Source organism: Mus caroli, chromosome 15, assembly GCF_900094665.2.
Source record: "Mus caroli chromosome 15, CAROLI_EIJ_v1.1, whole genome shotgun sequence".
Taxonomy (NCBI): domain Eukaryota; kingdom Metazoa; phylum Chordata; class Mammalia; order Rodentia; family Muridae; genus Mus; species Mus caroli.
This window is the reverse complement of record NC_034584.1, coordinates 71072464-71089261: the sequence shown is the minus strand read 5'-3', so window position 1 is coordinate 71089261 and position 16798 is coordinate 71072464. Positions and strand designations below refer to the sequence as shown.

At 44.0% G+C, this 16798-nt stretch overlaps 1 protein-coding gene across 33 annotated transcripts in view; it reads left to right on the top strand.

Moving 5' to 3' along the window:
* The window catches only part of Rbfox2 (RNA binding fox-1 homolog 2), a 224039-nt gene that overhangs the window by 148567 nt on the left and 58674 nt on the right, over nucleotides 1-16798 (top strand). For 3 of the 33 annotated variants that reach the window (XM_029469583.1, XM_021184312.2, XM_029469586.1), the window contains exon 1: nucleotides 3954-4232. The exons of 26 other annotated variants lie outside the window; for them this stretch is intronic. In XM_029469583.1, the coding sequence (XP_029325443.1) occupies nucleotides 4206-4232 (27 nt within the window). In that variant the 5' untranslated portion in view covers nucleotides 3954-4205. Of the gene's footprint in view, nucleotides 1-3920; nucleotides 4233-16798 lie in introns of those variants that run through there. 4 more of the 33 variants (XM_021184311.2, XM_029469580.1, XM_029469587.1 and 1 more) reach the window with 3 other exon arrangements.

Genomic DNA, 16798 nt, shown 5'->3' with positions numbered 1-16798 from the left:
TGCAGAGTGGGAGAGCTTTTCAGCTGTTCATCTGGCGAGGGGAGCCATACCAGAATATGTGAGCAACTCAAACACTAAGCCTTCAAAAAACAGATCTTACAAATAAAGAAATAGAATAAATAAATGAACGGGCTAACGAGTGAAATACAGTTGTCAAAAGAAGTACAAATGGCTAACAAATACACAAGAAAATTTTCAATATTCTCAGCCATCAAAGAAATGTAAATCAAATATAGAGATTTTTTTAGCTGGGCGGTACACATGTGGAAGCTCATTACTGAGTACAGTTAACACTAATTTTGACAAAACCAAAGAGTACTTTTCCTCCTGTAGAAACGTGGCAGGATGAGATTCTTGTTTAGACAGGTTACTGGCAACTGTGAGATGCTTGGAGGACAGACCAGGGATGCCAGTAGAGGAGCATGGGATGCGCAGGTGGCAAGCACAACAGGACTTACTCTGGCTTACTGCAGCCTGGAGGAAGGAGGAGCCCTCCACCTGCAGGCTTAAATTTGACCCTAATTTCTTCAAATTCCTTGCCTATCAACAAGATGCTTACTCTCACCTAGCTGAGTTTCTATCATCTCTACGAAGGAGATTTCAGTATCTCACCATTGTCCTGAGGATGTAACGAGCCTGCTCAGAAGCCATCTCACAGTAAGTTCTTCAGAAGAAGCTGTTGCCTGCTGTGAAATCTGCCCTTCACCAATACGACAGGCATGCTAGAATGCAAGTCATGGGAATATTCTCCTCTGCCTTGTCCACTGCTGGGAAAAAATAGACACACACATATCCTATCTGAAAATACCTGGCTCCCCTCTGCACAGAAAAAAACATTTTCACTGGGGTGCTGCTGTGAGGAGCTATGAACTTTGGGTGAATAAATTCCTAGTTGTACTAAAACGAAACAGAGGATGGCACCCCATGCAGTAACAGCTTTCAGAGGGTGGAAAGGGAGGAAATGAACAAGGGAAAGAAAAATCAGGAAAGACTGGAATATTGCCCCCCCCCCCCTGAGGCGGGTAAACAGCTGAAGGAGCCTCATTGCCTGGAGTGCTGCCAAGGGACAGCTGTAGTCTGAGGACCAGCAACAACAGTCCCTAGGCTCCTGTGTGACGGTGGCTGGGAGTGTGGCAGTAGATGAAGCATCATTTGAAGCTAAGGGTGAGTTTCCCAAAGTCAGGAATCCAAATGCCACAGAAATGTCAGGAGAGACATGACATGTCCGTTGAATGTGCTCATCACCTGGAGATCCTAACTGACTGACTGAGATGAATTTCAGTTGAGCTCAGAAAAGAAAGGAAGCAGAGTTCTGAGGACTGAAACGCCAAGGAAACCAGCAAGAAGCTGAGACACAAAGTACCCTGTCCTTTGTTTGTTCAGCAAATCTTTCTTGAGTACCTCCCATGTCCAGGCAGACTGCTGAAAGCCAGAGGTTATTCCATCAGGGTTACTCCATGATCTTCTTTAACTAACTATTGTGCTCTGTCCATATGCCCACCTCCCCATCCCTCCAACCCCATCTGTCTTTCCATTCCAGGAGAAAGACAGTCAAGTGAGCTTTTCCTTGGTACATTCAGCCACCGGGGACTTGAGTTGTTTTGCTGGGTCAGACTCATGCTGTTGACTTGCCTTTCTATCTCTTGGGCACCAAAGTGCAAGTCGTCCTCTCTGGGAGCCTTTAAAGTCAGGGACACACGTTAGAATACCACTGGCTGGTGCTCACATTGATCCTGTTGTTCAGACACTTTATACAAATCATTTCTGCATATTTTATTTTTAGCTTATATTGTCCCTAGTGGTAATGAATTGTTAAGCCTATTATTTGCAGTATAAAATATTAATCCTGTGTATTAAAATGCAGTTTAAGTTTCTGGGCCTGTAGAAACCTTTATCAGTTATCCACACTTTTGCTTATGAGAACCTGTCATTTTCCTTTTTATTAAAAAAAAAGTCCTCTTGTCTTTATAGGAGGGGACTGAAGTGACACACAAGCATTCGAGTAGCTTCTCTGGTGCTTGAAGCTTTTTGTTTGATTCAAAAACCCATGCTATACGAGGACCTGCAGGTTTATTCTATATATCCAAGCTGAAAACACAATTATTTCATAAATATGACTTTTTTCTTAAAGTACAGGAAAGATTGGAAGCATTGCCTTGCCCTGCTTTTGCCTACCCTTTCTTCTTTCTTACTTTGCCTTATAAATTTTTTGATGTCTGGATTTTCAGACTTTGGCATATTTATAAAGGTGTTAATTTTATGGTCTTCTACTCCTCTCCCATTTTTGTTTGCTTACTGTTGTGCTTGAAAACCCCACCCCCTAAAAACAGTGTGTGTGTGTGTGTGTGTGTGTGTTAGTGCACGTGTGTCTGTGCAAATGTGTGTGGGTGCCAGCAGAATGGATAAGAGGGTATCAGGTCACCCAGTGCTGCCCAGAGTAGGTGCTGGGACCTGAACTCAGATCTTTTGCAAGCACAGTTCCAACTCTTAACCATAGAACCATCTCTCTAGCCCAAGCGCATCCATTTGCACATATTTCTTCATATCTGTAGAACACGAGGGCAGATCTGACTGTGGTCTCCAGAGCTTGTTCATGGTTCTATAGTCTTTGAATTCTTTTTGGGATTATTAAAATAACTGGTAAGTGAGAGAACATGGCAAAGTGCTAACCAATGGTATTACATGTTATACATTAAAAGCCTGACTCAACATTGGGCCAGACAGACCTGGTGGAGACAGCAAGAAACTACTACTGGGATTACTGACTCACAGTTTGAGGGTTGTTTGTTTGTTTGTTTGTTTGTTTGTTTTAAAGTTAAGTTTGCAATTGGTCCTTTCTACCTCTCAATGAGTATAGAAGAATTAATATATGTAATCTTTAGGATAGGATCTTGTCAGAATACATTTTAAAATCTTTTATGAAAAAGTGGCAAAAGGCTTAAATTTATCAAATATTTGCATAATTGAGTCTTTATATAGAGATGATGAAATTATGTTCAGAATTCAGTATTTTTTTTCCTGAGGTCATTAGTACAGAACAGAATGGGACCAGCACCCCAGCCCAGTTCACCACTGTGAGCCTTCTAATGTGCGGACTTAAAAGAAGGCTTGTGGTGAGTCAACATTGTCCTGAGCCACTGTGTTCTCTGAGCTCTGTGGTAACTGCTACTGTGCAGGAATGACGCAGGTACCCGTGCGGGTGGATAGCCAGGGTGGATATATAAGAAAGGCATCCTTTTTCACTGTAGGCTGAAACACAGCGAAAGCAGTTCCCATTAGCCTGAGCTAATGAAGTGAGGAGCTTCAGCAGCCAGATGTGCACACCTTGTGTCCCTCAAGCAGGCAGATTTATGGTGACACCTTTTTCAGAATCTCTAGGGTTTCTAGAGGAGAGAAAAATAGGCACATAACTGACCTCCCTTCTCTCCCAGTCCTATGCCCTCATTACATCGCCTCTGGCGTCGAGCACCATTCCTTTGCTGTCCTTGAAAACCTTCCTGTCACCATGCAGCTTTTCGCTCCACACCTCTCATTAGACCCACTCTTATCTATAAATGTCCATCACTTGGGGGGAAAAACCTTAATTTTCATTTCTTCTTTATTATCAGATATTCATGGCTGTAATCTCGTAAATCTGTATTAACTGTAATAAGTTGTGGTAAGTGCTTCTAGAGCAATATAATTAATACCATCATCACAGCCTTATAATATGCCAGCACATGGTGCCTACCCCTCCTCAGTCTCTCCCTCCTGCCCTATGTGCGCACGCACTTGCACACACACACACACACACACACACTCACTCACACACGCGTGCGCACAGTAAAGCACAGGCCAAACTGCCATTCTCCAGCAGGCCTGCTTCTGGAGTTGGGAGCTGTCAGCCTGCTGGGAGGGGTGGGAGGAGGAGGAAGAGGTGGGGCTCTACTCTGATTAATTACCTTAGGCATTCAGGGGTGGGGCTTCCTTCAGCCATCTGCCTGAGATATGGGAGGGAGCTGGAGAAAGAAGGAGGGGGAGAGACTGCCAGAGAGGAAGAGAAAAGAAAGGAAGAAACACTAGAAAGAGAAAGGCAGGAAAACGTTTAAAGGGAGGCCCGTCGCCCGCCCTTCGCCAGCTAGCTGGGGACGGGGTGGCAGAGAGCCACAGAGGTGTGCCCCCGCTACGGCGGCTTCCAACCGGTTATCATCTGCGTCTTCTGGTTTATGGAGAAAAAGAAAATGGTAACTCAGGTAAGACTTGTATGTCCTCCACACATTTCTGTCTCGGGGATCTACAGAAAGGTCTGGGGTTGCAGTGTAGTAGGCCAAGTTTTAATGAGGGCTGTCTTCTTAAAAAGGCAGATTTATTGTTATCAGCTGAAGTGTCGGTCCTTTGAGCATGTGTACTATATCGTGCCCTTTTCTCCCCCTCCCTCGGCTCCATAGCCGATCCCAGTTTCCTGTAGTGTGCAGCTGTAGCTCAGGAAAGAGCCTGTGGGGATTTGTCTACCTCTTTGTCTTGGTTCTGAGAAGAGGGAGGGAGAGAGACTGCAGAGGTAGGAAGAGATTCTTGTAGACTGCCAGAAAGGGGAGAGGGAGTGACTTCCTTTTAAGAATTGCAGAAGAATTTGTGGCTGGGGAAGCTGATTCACTGGGGTTTCTCCGGCTTGCCTGGAGAATGGCACTTTGCTGCCTTCTTTCTAAACGGATTATCAAAAATGAAGGCTAGGAAAGAATGTTTCCTTTCCGTGGCTTTGTCGTTGGCAAAGGATGTTTTCCATAGGAACCCACGGAGCATCTTGGTGTAGCAGAGGCAGGTACTGCTTTCCCTGATAGAATAAATGTGTCCGTGTAAGTGGCGATTGCCCGCTTTAGAAGACGTTTGAAGGAGATGGAGTAGGAGAAGGAAGATCTTCATCTGTCTTCTCTCCCCACCCCCTCGCTCTGCCTCTGGTTGTGTCAAGCAGACTCTGCCCTGCATTTTAGCAAGTCATTGCCGGCAGATGGAAAGGTGAATGTTCTTCCGATCCCCCCCCCCCAGCAGGGCTATTTAGTTGCCACCCTCCAGTTGCTCCTTTACCCACCCACCCCCACCCCTTTTTTTAAAAATCTGTGCCTTGGAAGAAAGTGGTGAGGCTGTGACTTATCAGAACGGCTTTTTCCAAGATAGATTTTCAAACCCTTTGGTCTCGGACTTGGGATCAGGTCACCCTAGGCTTCTCTCCCTGGACAGTGCTTTCCTTTTAAGGAGGTTGCCCCTTTTATGTATTCTCTCCGCTTTTTCTCAACTAGCCACCACCGGAGGGCGAGAGGCAGTAAGCTATCAGATAGAGGCATCGCCTTTGGTGCTGGAACACTGTTTAGTTAAATGTTATATAATGCCCTGCAGTGCTGTTTGGAAGGAGGGAAACCTGTAGAGATGAATCAGTCCATCCTGACCCAGAGAAGAGGGAAATTTCAAAAGATAAATCCTTCCAAAGAGGGTTTTCTCCTAATCTGAGTTAAGGAATTGTCAAGAAGTTCCTCCTTTGGAAAGTAGAGAAACTCTTAAATTTTTCTAATACTTCTTACTACTTTGTAGACTCTAATTAATGGTTTTTGATGGACCATTTTATTTCTTCAGGATCTGGGGGGTGGGGGGTGGAGGACCTAGGTCTGATGCCTGTGAGATGCTGCTGCTTCACCTTGAGTCTACACATCTCCACCGAGGGGCAGTGTTAGAGGGCAGTGAGAGCCCTCAGCTCTCACGTACATGATTTAAAATCAGTGAAGGACTTAACTAAACAGGAGCTGTTAAAATCAGACTGATGTGGCCTCCGGGAGCATTGCCCCTTGGTGTGGGGAATGCTGAAGTGTGACAAGCCCTGCCTGCTTGTTTATACTTCGCATTGTGTCCTAATCATCAGAGGTACGGGGGAGGTCAGAGAAAAATGTGGAACCTGGAAAGAGACTTTTAGTGGTTAAAGATTCTAATCAATAAGTTTAATCTTTGTGCTTTTTCAGATGTACTAGGTGCTGAAGGAAAGACTTCTCATTTTCTCATGATGAATCCATAGAACTGAAAAGACGGTCAGATCTGTGGGCTTCAGAATTGGGATGTTTGTTTCAGTGTCTACACCAGATTTCTGAAAGTAATAGGGCTAGTTGTTTGCAATCTAGAAGACAAACTCAAAGAGCATGGTAAATAGGATCAAGTCTTTGGTCTGTCCTGGGGCTTGTTTTTCCACTTTGTTGTATAGGTTTGAACATTTTGAGCCAGACATCAGATCCAAACCCTTGATAGTGCCCTGTCATCTAAGCCTCTTCAGTGTAAGCTGTCTGTACTGCTCAGGGGTAGCTGTTGGCGGGACAATGGCTTGTTACTGGCTAGGATATGAAAAAGTGACTCAAATGGCGTTGCTCACGTCTCATCATGGCTCACTGACTCTGCCTTGGACCCTCCTTCCTGTCCCTTGACCTCATCACTGGGTGGAAGGAGTCCTCATCATCACCCGAGCTTTGTTATTACATGGACTCTAATTTTACACGGCCTCTCGTTGTATTAGCAAACTGCATAATTATTGACAATAAAGAAAGCTCAGCTTTTTAATAAAAATGGAATTTTAATAGCAAAATTTTCATATATTAGTAGCCAGACGTGCTCATGTGATACTTTAAGTAATACCCTTATCTCCTATTCATTTTCATGTTACAGAAGTTTTTTGCTGAAGTCTCTCTTAACTTGATTCACATACTCAAAGATAGTGTTTGTCCTGTCTGTAGCTACATATGCACGGTGGGTTAAAAGAAAAGGAAAGTCATTCTGCTAATATGTGTAAACTAGAAAAACAAAGCTGAAAACAATTTTTACCTAATTAATTTAAAAACCACTTAGCAAGACACAAACTCTGTTACAGTAAAGGAAAGCTTACATTACAACCTGGAAGCAGATGCTTGCTTGACTCTGCATCAGGGTGAGGCTGCCAGGCCCCGGAGCACAGGCCCTCCCTTTCCTGGACAGTGCAGTGCTTTGCTGGCATTTTCTTCAAAATCTGTTTTCCATCAAAACCAGGAGAGAAGGTGTTAGGAGTAGGGGAGGCTGGGAAGAAGGTTGCTGTTCCTTTAAATAGTGCTGGGAGCCCGAGTGGCAGCAGGCAGCAGGCCTCTGGAGTGTATTCTTTTGTAATGAATCACCAGCTCCATTGTCTGCTATCTCCCCTTTGTAGCTGGAGACTGAAGTCTTTCACCTGAGCTGTGCCCTCTCAGTTCCTGGGTAGTTGGGGAGAGGAGTGGGAGCGGCTGTTTTATGCTTTAATTAGAGGCAGATATGATAGCAGGTAGGTTTGCTTTGTCTCGGTTTCCCCTCCCCTTTCAGTTTGTGCTTTCTGATCACTGGTGCTGGGATCTGGTCTATGAATTTTCAGAGCACATCCTATGTCTATGAATCTGGGAGTCCTGCCCTTCATTGAGTCTCCATTTTGTGGCCTTCATCTGAAGTGATTCCGTTCTCTTTTTGCTCCTTTCCACACAGCCCCCCCTCCCCCTACACACACAGAGTGGAGGAGCCCACGCTGTTTGTTTTGGCACACTTTCCACTTTCTATGGGCTGCACAGGATTCTGGGGAAGTTTGGGGATAGGCGGGGGTGTGGGTTGGAGGCTAAATTTATGTTCCTTTACAATGAACCAAAAAGAAAAAGAAAAGGCCTTACTTTTTCCAGTGTCTTCCTTTCTGAATTCTTCTACACTGGTCTATATCTTCAGTTTTAACCATTTCCTTACTAAGACCAAGACTGACTATTAAACAGTATCACTATTCTCAAAATCCTTTATCTTTCCTGGAAGCCACTCAGAATTCCATAAATGGGGATGTTAGAACTCTGAATGTCTGTAATGCTGTAAATGTGTTCGTCTCCATCCCATACCTCCTAGCGTGGGGGTTGACAGCTTCCTATTGAAGCTTGCATTGCTAGAAGACAGCTTATGCTGAAAGGTAATGACAGCCCTCCTCCTCCTCAGTGGTTTTGTTCTTCCCTGAAGAAATTGCATAGTCACATCTGTACCGATGGCCATCGGAACAGTCTCATCTCTCTCTGACCTGTGGTTCAGCTAGTAACCTCTCATGATGTAATGCCTTTCTTTAGGTTGTCTCATGGGAAATCACCCAGGATGAGACCCATCCACTGATCTCAGTCTTAGGGATCTACTGCACATGCTTGACTGTAGAGCCACAAGTCCTCTCTCAGTGTCCCCTGACATTCTGAAACCACTGTCAGTTCTTGCCTTGCCCGTTTCTACCACACAGGTTGTGCATGGACTCTGCCCCTCACAGTCACAGTGGCTTCCTAGGGAAAACTCTACTGCTTGGACGGCAGCACCTTCATTCTCGTACTTGGGATGGGTGGGGGGCTCAGCTATCTTCTAGGCAGTCAGCTGCGGCCTTACACTGAGGCCGTCACTCCATTTCTAGACTTGCAGTCCTTCGTTACTTTAGAGTGATTAAATTCAGGAGCCCTGGAGTCACACAGCTAAGGCTTAGAGGACCCAGCCAAGGGTTACTCACCTAAAACTTCGAGGTTTTGTCCGTTTTGAGCTTAAACCTTTCAGACACCCAAGTAGAACCACGTGTCCATTCCAATCCCCCAAGGCCCTACATGGTCAGGAACCTGTTTGTCCAGCCTCATCTCTGTCACCCAGATTCCACTCTGATTGCCCTGGTCCATGGCTGTTTCCTTGAAGCACCTCACACCCCCTGCCAGGCCTTTCCTCTTGCCTCCCTGCTGTGTTCTACCCACCTAAGCCACCAGGCTTCCTCTGTACACTCCACCCATCAAAGTTAGCCCTCTGCCTGCCTCTGCTCTCCACCCTTCCTTTCATCCTCTCGCTGCTGGTCTTAGTGCTCATCATTGTCTCTCTCCTCATCTCCTAAGCTCCATGAGGTCAGGAACCTTGTAGGTAGTCTTCCCTTTGTCCAGAGCAGTCGGTCATCCTGGCAGCGAGTCCCTGTGCAAGTATGTGATACCAGTATCTAGCACCAGTCTCAGCGCTTTACCTAAATCAAATCATTGAATTTGACAACTCAGAAGTTTGAGTAAATCCAAAGAGTTTATGTTCAGTATTCTTGTTCTTAAGTACCACCAATAGACCGTCATTAAAATAATTACATTTTACAAACCTACTTTGTACTGATATATACAAACGACATTTACAGAAGTGAATTGTGATTGCTTGTCAATCACCTTTTAAATAGTTATTCACACACACACACACACACATACCCCATACCTGTTGAGGTAGTTGTATATCTGTCTCTCACCTTTCCACTTCCTTTTTGCATGAAACATTGAGATTCTAGAGATCAGGCAACCTAGTAAGTCTTGAATACAGAGAGATTTCAACCTGAGAGCTATTAATTCCAGATTTCTATGCTGTTTGATAATATCGCTGGCTTCTAAGCTGCTGCTTCCACCTCCATGCTGGTGGCTGAAAAATAGACACACTTTCCTTAGCTGAGTCTGCTTCTGCTGTTGCCTTCTTCCTCTCTCTCCTCCTCCTCCTCTCCTTCTCCCTCTCCCTCCTCCTCCTTCTCCCTCTCCTTCCTCTTGTTCCTCTCCCTCTCCCCTCCCCTCCCTTCCCTTCCTCTCCCTTCTTCTCAAGGCACCTGAGTTAAGTTTTCATTGCTTTTTTTTTTTTTTTCCACAAAACAAAAATCACTGAAGTTACTACTGTTTATTCCCTCTGTTGTCCTGGCTCATTTTACATTATTTTTCTGTTTCATTTTATAACATGCCATTACCTTACTGGCAACTATTTATTATTTAGCCTCTGAGCCTTGCTTCAACTCCTGAATGGGCAATCGAGACTATTGATTGGTTGATTATATCTATGTGTGTGCATATACCTGTCTATGAGCACTCACATACCATGACACATAGGTGGAAGTGGGAGGAACACTTGAAGACTTGGTTGTCTCCTTCTACCTTGTCATTGCGGTCATCAAACTCAGGTCAGCAGGCTTGGTGGCAAGCACCTTTACCTGCTAAGCCACCTTGATGGTTTTCCTTGCAGGCACTGTAGAGAGACAGTCTGATACTTACTGTAGACAGGCACTGTAGAGAGACAGTCTGATACTTACTGTAGACAGGCACTGTAGAGAGACAGTCTGATACTTAAGCAAAGGAGATCCGACTTTGAAAGTTGATCCAAAAGCTTTCCCTGGCATGTTTAGTAATAATCATTCTTTGCTTTACAGGCCTCTCTGTGTTTACCTGTTTAGCTCAGTTGCTAAAGCACTGAGGAAACCATAGACAATACTTGAATGTATGTATATGTTCAATAATACTAGATGGACAGTAAGATTGGGATTTCATGTCACTTTCATGTTGCAAAATGTTATTCCTTTGGACTGTGTTCAGCTATTTATAAAGACGAAAGTTTGCTTGCTGTCTTAGTTACTTTTCTAATGGTGTGCTAACACACCCTAACCAAGGCAGCTTATAAAATCAGGATCTGCCCATCATACAGAGAGCAGCATGCAGGCATGGTGGTGGACTCATATCTTGAGAGACAACCTCGAGGCAGAGAGTTAACTGGGAATACCCTAGGCTTTTGAAAACTCACAGCCCACCCTCAGTGACACAACTTCTCCAATAAGGCCACACCTCCAAACAGTTCCATCAGCTGGGAACCAAGCACTCACATCTGTGAGCCGTGGAGGTCCCTCTCATTCAAGGTACCACACATGTTTTGCTGCACGAGGCAGGTCAGGCATTGGACCACAGCCATAGCACGGAGGGATGAGCCCTTGCTGTGTTTCTAAGCATTGGTTGGGTTTTCCTGTGTCAATTGATCATAGTGATATAGTTCTAAGCAGTTTGACAGTCCACTTTGACTCTCTCTTTAAAAGAAAGCCATTTAGAGTCTCACCAACATTAGTGCCCAAATATGAGCTGAACAAGGATGCTACCAGTGAATGTCAAAGTGGACAGGGAGACACTCACGAAAACTCAGCCTGACACAAAGAAGAAAGCTGGGAGCAGGAAAGGAGGTCTTCCCCAGGGAAGAGCACACCAATTGGTTGTCCAGTGCCAACTGGTCAGCTCTAAAAACATACATACAAGTAACAGTATACAGACTGAGTAGGTTACGTCTAAGAATGTATATATGTATGAATATGTATGCAGTAACAATTAGTGGGGGGGAAAGGCCGTGAATTTAAAGGAGAATGGATATATGGGAGAGTTTGGAGGGAGAAAAGGAAAGGGAGAAATGTAATTATATTGTGATCTCTCCTTTTTATCATTATTAAAATTATAATCTTTAACAGAAAGGAAATCCTTGACCTTTAATCCCCACATGTGAATATTTTTCATCTAGAATCAGCATTTTCATTACTTTTCATATATCATTATTTTAATCCAGAATGTTCCTTTCCCCTCAGTTTTACTTTTGTCATTCAAGAATCACTGTAAAGCTCCCCTAGCATAGAAAGCTTGGCTAACAACAGTGTGCCTCTTTCTGCTCCATTGGCCTCTGTGTATCCCTCCAGCAAGCCACTCTTCTGACATACTTCTATAGCTGGAATATATTGTCTGGTTCTTCTGTCACGACGGATTCCTTCAGGATGTTTGTCTCCAGCTCTGATTCAGTTACATGTTCTTGATGCTTTACTTAGCTGGAAGATAGATAGATGTGCTGCTCCATATGTGAGGGCCATGGAGCTTGTAGATGTTCTAGTAAAAGGCTGAGCATGTCCAGGGTAGCCTGAGATTCAGTAGGATAGGCCCTTCAGCTCCCAGAAGTCAGCAAGGAAAGAGGAAGGGAAAGGCATGAAAGAAGCCTAAGGGGTGGCAACCCAGGGTAAGGGTGTGACTATGACAGGCTGCACAACCAGCTCCTTCCCACCATTCGAAGTGTCTTAGAGCTAGAGCCTTTTTGTCTAGTACTTTTAAGAAACTGCCAAGATATGTTTCAGGTCGTTCCTCATCATTTTTTGGACTCACCATTCTTGGGGTGCGTGGTTGTACATTCCCCCGCCCCCCATATGTTTTACAGTTCTTTACAGTTCTTCCTATGATATCATGTACACTGACTAGTCGAATCAGTTTCCACATCTAGAATAGATGTGCCTCTCATCTCACTGTAAGGAGCTGTGCTTTTTCTCTACATCTCAAACACAGGGGCGTATAGGCCTTCTCCTGACTTCACTGCTAGCCTTGGATGGGTTCTGAGTCTAGATCTGGTCTCAGTGTGGCATGCTTGTGTTTGCCTGTTCCTTTGCATGCCCGTGAACTTTTTAAAAGTTAGATTCCAGACATAGTGTATTTACCTTGTGGGTGTTGTTGTTTTTAATTTTATAAATACTCAAACTTTATTTTTGAGCTTCACACAGCTCCATTTCTTACAAGTAACACAGTCCTCTTGATCTTGTTTTAAAGTGTTGTTAGACATGACCAGAACTATGTTTAGTCTCTGGCAAATTGTCCCTGCTACAGAGCAAAACAGGGAATTTCTAACTGATGCATTGGGTTTTCTGTTCTGGCCAAGAACAGGTCCTTTCCCTGGCACCTCAGTTCCCTAACCCTCTTCTGTGGGTTTCTTTCAGGTGTTTCTATCCCTAGCCACATATTCCACTCATGAAGGTGACAGCCAGTTGTTAAAACATGTGGTCTTTTGACTCTCTTGACAGCATTAGCTTCTCCAGGACACTGACAGTGACCTCTAATAGGCCTGGCTCCCCAAACCTCTTGTCCTGTTCTCACTTCCTGGCAGCAAGCAAGGCAGCTGAGCAGCCCACCTTCCTGCTGTCCTATCTGAGGGATCATTGCCCTTTTTGCAACTTTGAGTGTTGTTGTTTTTTATATTTGAATCTATTTGGGGGTTGAGGTAACAAGACTGGAAACAAAAAGAGATTATTTTTAAATAAAAATAAAGTAGTGTCTCATTTAATGTTTTCTTAGCTGATGCATGAAAATCAGTTGAACAATTTCAAGGAGCATTAAGAGAGAATAGCTAAGATGCAAGCACAGCAGTAATCTAAGGGAGCATTGATTAATTTCTATAACTGCATTTTATGTCTTCAGTAAAGAAGAATAGGGTTCCCCTTTCCCTTAGGTTTCTATTAATGTCAGTGTCTATGGGGAAAAAGAACAAAGAGTCGAAGATTCCAGCTCAGTGACTTGTGTTTTGGGCCATGTGGTCTTATCTTAAATCACAGTGATAGTGACTAATGACTTTACTGCCTGTTTTGTTTTGTTTTTTGATGTTGTTTTGTGTACACCTGATCTCGGTGCTTACACGTACATTGCCAGGCAGTGATCCCTCTTTATATTTTACAGATGAAGAGCTCGAAGCATTGAGGGATCACATGATTTATCCAAGATCCCAGAGTCTGGGTTTGAACCTAGATTTGTCCCTCCAGTGTCTTGCTACCCTCCTCCTTTCACCATGGCCCCTCATTATGTCAAGTATAATATTCAGAATACTGAATCATGGGCTGGCTGTGGATTAGTCAGTAGAGTGCTTGGTTAGTGTGCACAGTGTCCTGAATTTGATCTCCAGTGCACATAAAACGGTATGGTGTACATACCTGTAATCTTAGCACTTAGGAAATGGAGTTGGTTCCACCCCTGTGATGTGTTTACGTAAAACCTATGCATGCCATCAAACTAACCATGGGTTATAATCCCTGAAGCAGTGTGAACGGTTGCTATCCTCCAGTCTTTGGAGAATAACGATAAGGGAAAGGTCTGTGCATCTTTAACTGGCTCATCTTTGTCTACATATTGGGAATAGATGTGCCTGTGGGTATGGAGGACTGACTTTATTGGCTCTCTGCAATAGCTTGTAGCTATTTGAGCTGGGGTACAAATAAATTGTTTAATAACATTTTGCTGACTCTTACAAAAGAAAATGCTTACCTTTACATGATAATATACCAAACACATTTCTTTTTCTAGAAACTTGATTCTTTCCCTGAGTAAGACCCCTTATCACAGAACTACAGACTGTTAAATCCCAAGTGAAGTTCATTGAAAAATCAGAGTGCATTCCAGAGAGGTTGTGGGTTGCTCAGGCACATGCTAGAGGCAGGACTGAAGCCAGAACTTATGTTCTCTTATGTGTGTCCTGCTGGCTAACACATGGCTGACCTGTAATGGTCCAACTTTCAGGGAGGTATTCTTGCTCCTTTCTTGCTCTTTTTTTCTTAGTTTCATTTATTTTTTATGTGTATGACTTTTTTGTCTGAGTATTGTGTGTACAGTGACTGATGAGCCCCTAGAACTAGAGTTATAACTAGATGGTTATAAGCCATTATGAGTTCTGGGAAATGAACCCCAGTCCTCTGGAAAGAATGCCAGAGCTCTAAACCATTGTGCTATCACTCCTCCAGCCCCGGCAGTCAATCTTTGCTAAAAAATAATTTATATACGCTTTCCCCCCCCCCCCCGAGGTACCGGGGTGATTCAAACCCAGAGCCTTGCACATGCTGGGTCAGTATTCCACCCAATGACCTACATCTCCAAGCTGAATTTTTATTTTTGAGTAATAACTGTATAGTTTTGATGTGGATGGTGAAATTCAGGTAAGGAGAAGAAACAGTGCACACACCACCACCACCTTTTAAAATTGAGCATTGATTTGATTGTCACAGAAAATATAGAGAAAAATCTGGGTGTGTTTTACATCTTAGATGTATTGAATCCATGACTGGTTCCAGTGTACCTTCCTTTCTGGTCCACGTCTTCCTTTCCTTGGACACAGGCTGCCCTGATCAGGGGAAGCGGCCTGCTGGTGGTTTCTTCTCTGATTTGTCTTGTGAACAAGGATTAAATCTTGCAATCACTGGTTTGTATTTCCTGGCTGTTCCTGACTGAAGGATCAGAGTCCATGACATGCCTTATTGATCCATTTGTTAGATCAATGAGGCAACAGAAATAATTTTCCTCTTTGGACTCAATTCTTGTCTAGGCCACTATTGCATTCATTAAGGGGGAAACTTTCTAATGAGTAAATACTTGAATTTCTCTTGTTGCCTGAGAGTGCTTAGATACTTGCAAGTCTTTCATGTCTGTCAAAAGTTTAGAATAACTGCTAGTGCATTACTTAAAGCACAAGCATGCACTTGACTCTGCTCCTCCTTCCCACAGACTTCCTTTCCTTTTCTTTCCACAGACTCATTGTACCTAGTTTAATCTTTAAAGTGTTGGCTTTGGGGTGTGTGTTCACAACACATGACTGTATATGTTTGTCTGTATGGAGGTCAGAGGCAGCCTCACTGTTCACCTTCTCCCTTGTTTGAGGCAAGGTCTCTTTTGATGTTTGCCACTGAGCTATGCATCTGTCCCAGGCCAGCTGGCTCATAGGCTTCCAGAGGACTCCTGTGTCTACCTCCATGTGACTTGTAGAAGCGCTGAGGTCACAGACACACGTCACTAGGTCTGGAGTTTACATGGATCAGTTTAAACTGATCTGAACTCATTTACACAGCAAGTGCTTTTCCCCACTAGCGTCTCCCTGGCCCGTTTGCCAGATTTCCTGACGCTTAAGTACAAGGGCTGTCTCAAGAATTGTAGCAAACACCATTCCTTTTCCTTTGAAACCTCGATTTGTTTTTAGGGAGCCAGTTTTTCTCACTTACAGAGGAGTCTAGATTTGAAAGTTTGCTTAAAATGGTGATTGTCTTGAATAACGCAAGCGTGGCTTCTGGGTTAGAATGCTTTCTGTTACCTCTCATCTGTTGTGATCCACTAGTAATATACATGGAAAAGTGTAAGTCAGCAGGAGAATGTGGGGCGTGGCATAGCTGATAACGGGGGCTAAACAGAGTTCTGGAAAAATTAATGCAGAATGAAAAAAAAAAAAAAGATAGGTTAAAAAGGAGGAGGCGCTAAAGCCTGGCAGCAGACTTGTGAAGCTGCCTTCGTGAAGAGAGTGCACCCAGCATAAAATGAAGGTGGAAAGCAGCCAAAGGTTCTGTGTGTGTGGATGGCTAGCTGCTTGGCACTGCCCAGGCCTCTCCAAGCACTTCGCCAGCCTACAGGTCCACCCTCTTTCTTTGGTATAGAAGGTAAACAAACAATTGCTTCTCTCCAAAGAACCAGATCAACATGTTTGGGGAAATTTTAACTATACTCTTATTTTATTGTTGTTCTTATTGTCTGTTGGTGTTTTTGTTTCATTTGGTTTTGAGACTGGGTCTTACTACATAGACTGGATCTCCCTACGTAGTCCAAGCTGGCCTGAAACCCATAAAGATCTGCTTGCCTCTGCTTCCTGAATGCTGGGATTAAAGGCATGTTCCAACACATCCAACTGTATTTGGATGTGTGTGGAGAGAGGTTTTGCCTGTGTATGTCTGTCTACCACTTGTACAGTACCCACAAGGACCAGAGAGGGGCATTAGATCCCCTGGAACTGGACTTATAGATGGTTGTGAATAGCCATGTGGGTGCTGTGAATCAAACCCAGATTCTCTGGAAGAGCAATAAATACTCTTACCTGCTAAATGGTCTCCCAACTCCTTGATTCTTTTTTTTTTTTTTAATGTATTATTGTGTGTATGTATGCTCCTCCCACCTCCGTCTTTCCTCCTTACCTCATCAAAGGCTGACAAAGCACTACTTTGTTTCCTCTCATTTGTTCAGTTTGCATGGAACAAACTCACTTGTCCCTTCCTTCCTCCAGGCCCCGGATATGGGGTGCACTGTAGCTTGTTGGGCTGCCTAAGTCTAGGAGCAGCCTGAGCATTTGCAGACCCCGGCCTAGGACTTCTGCCTCTTAAGAGATGATGAGAGAGGACCACTCCCCCTGAAGACTGAGGGAGGGATAGAGCTGCTGC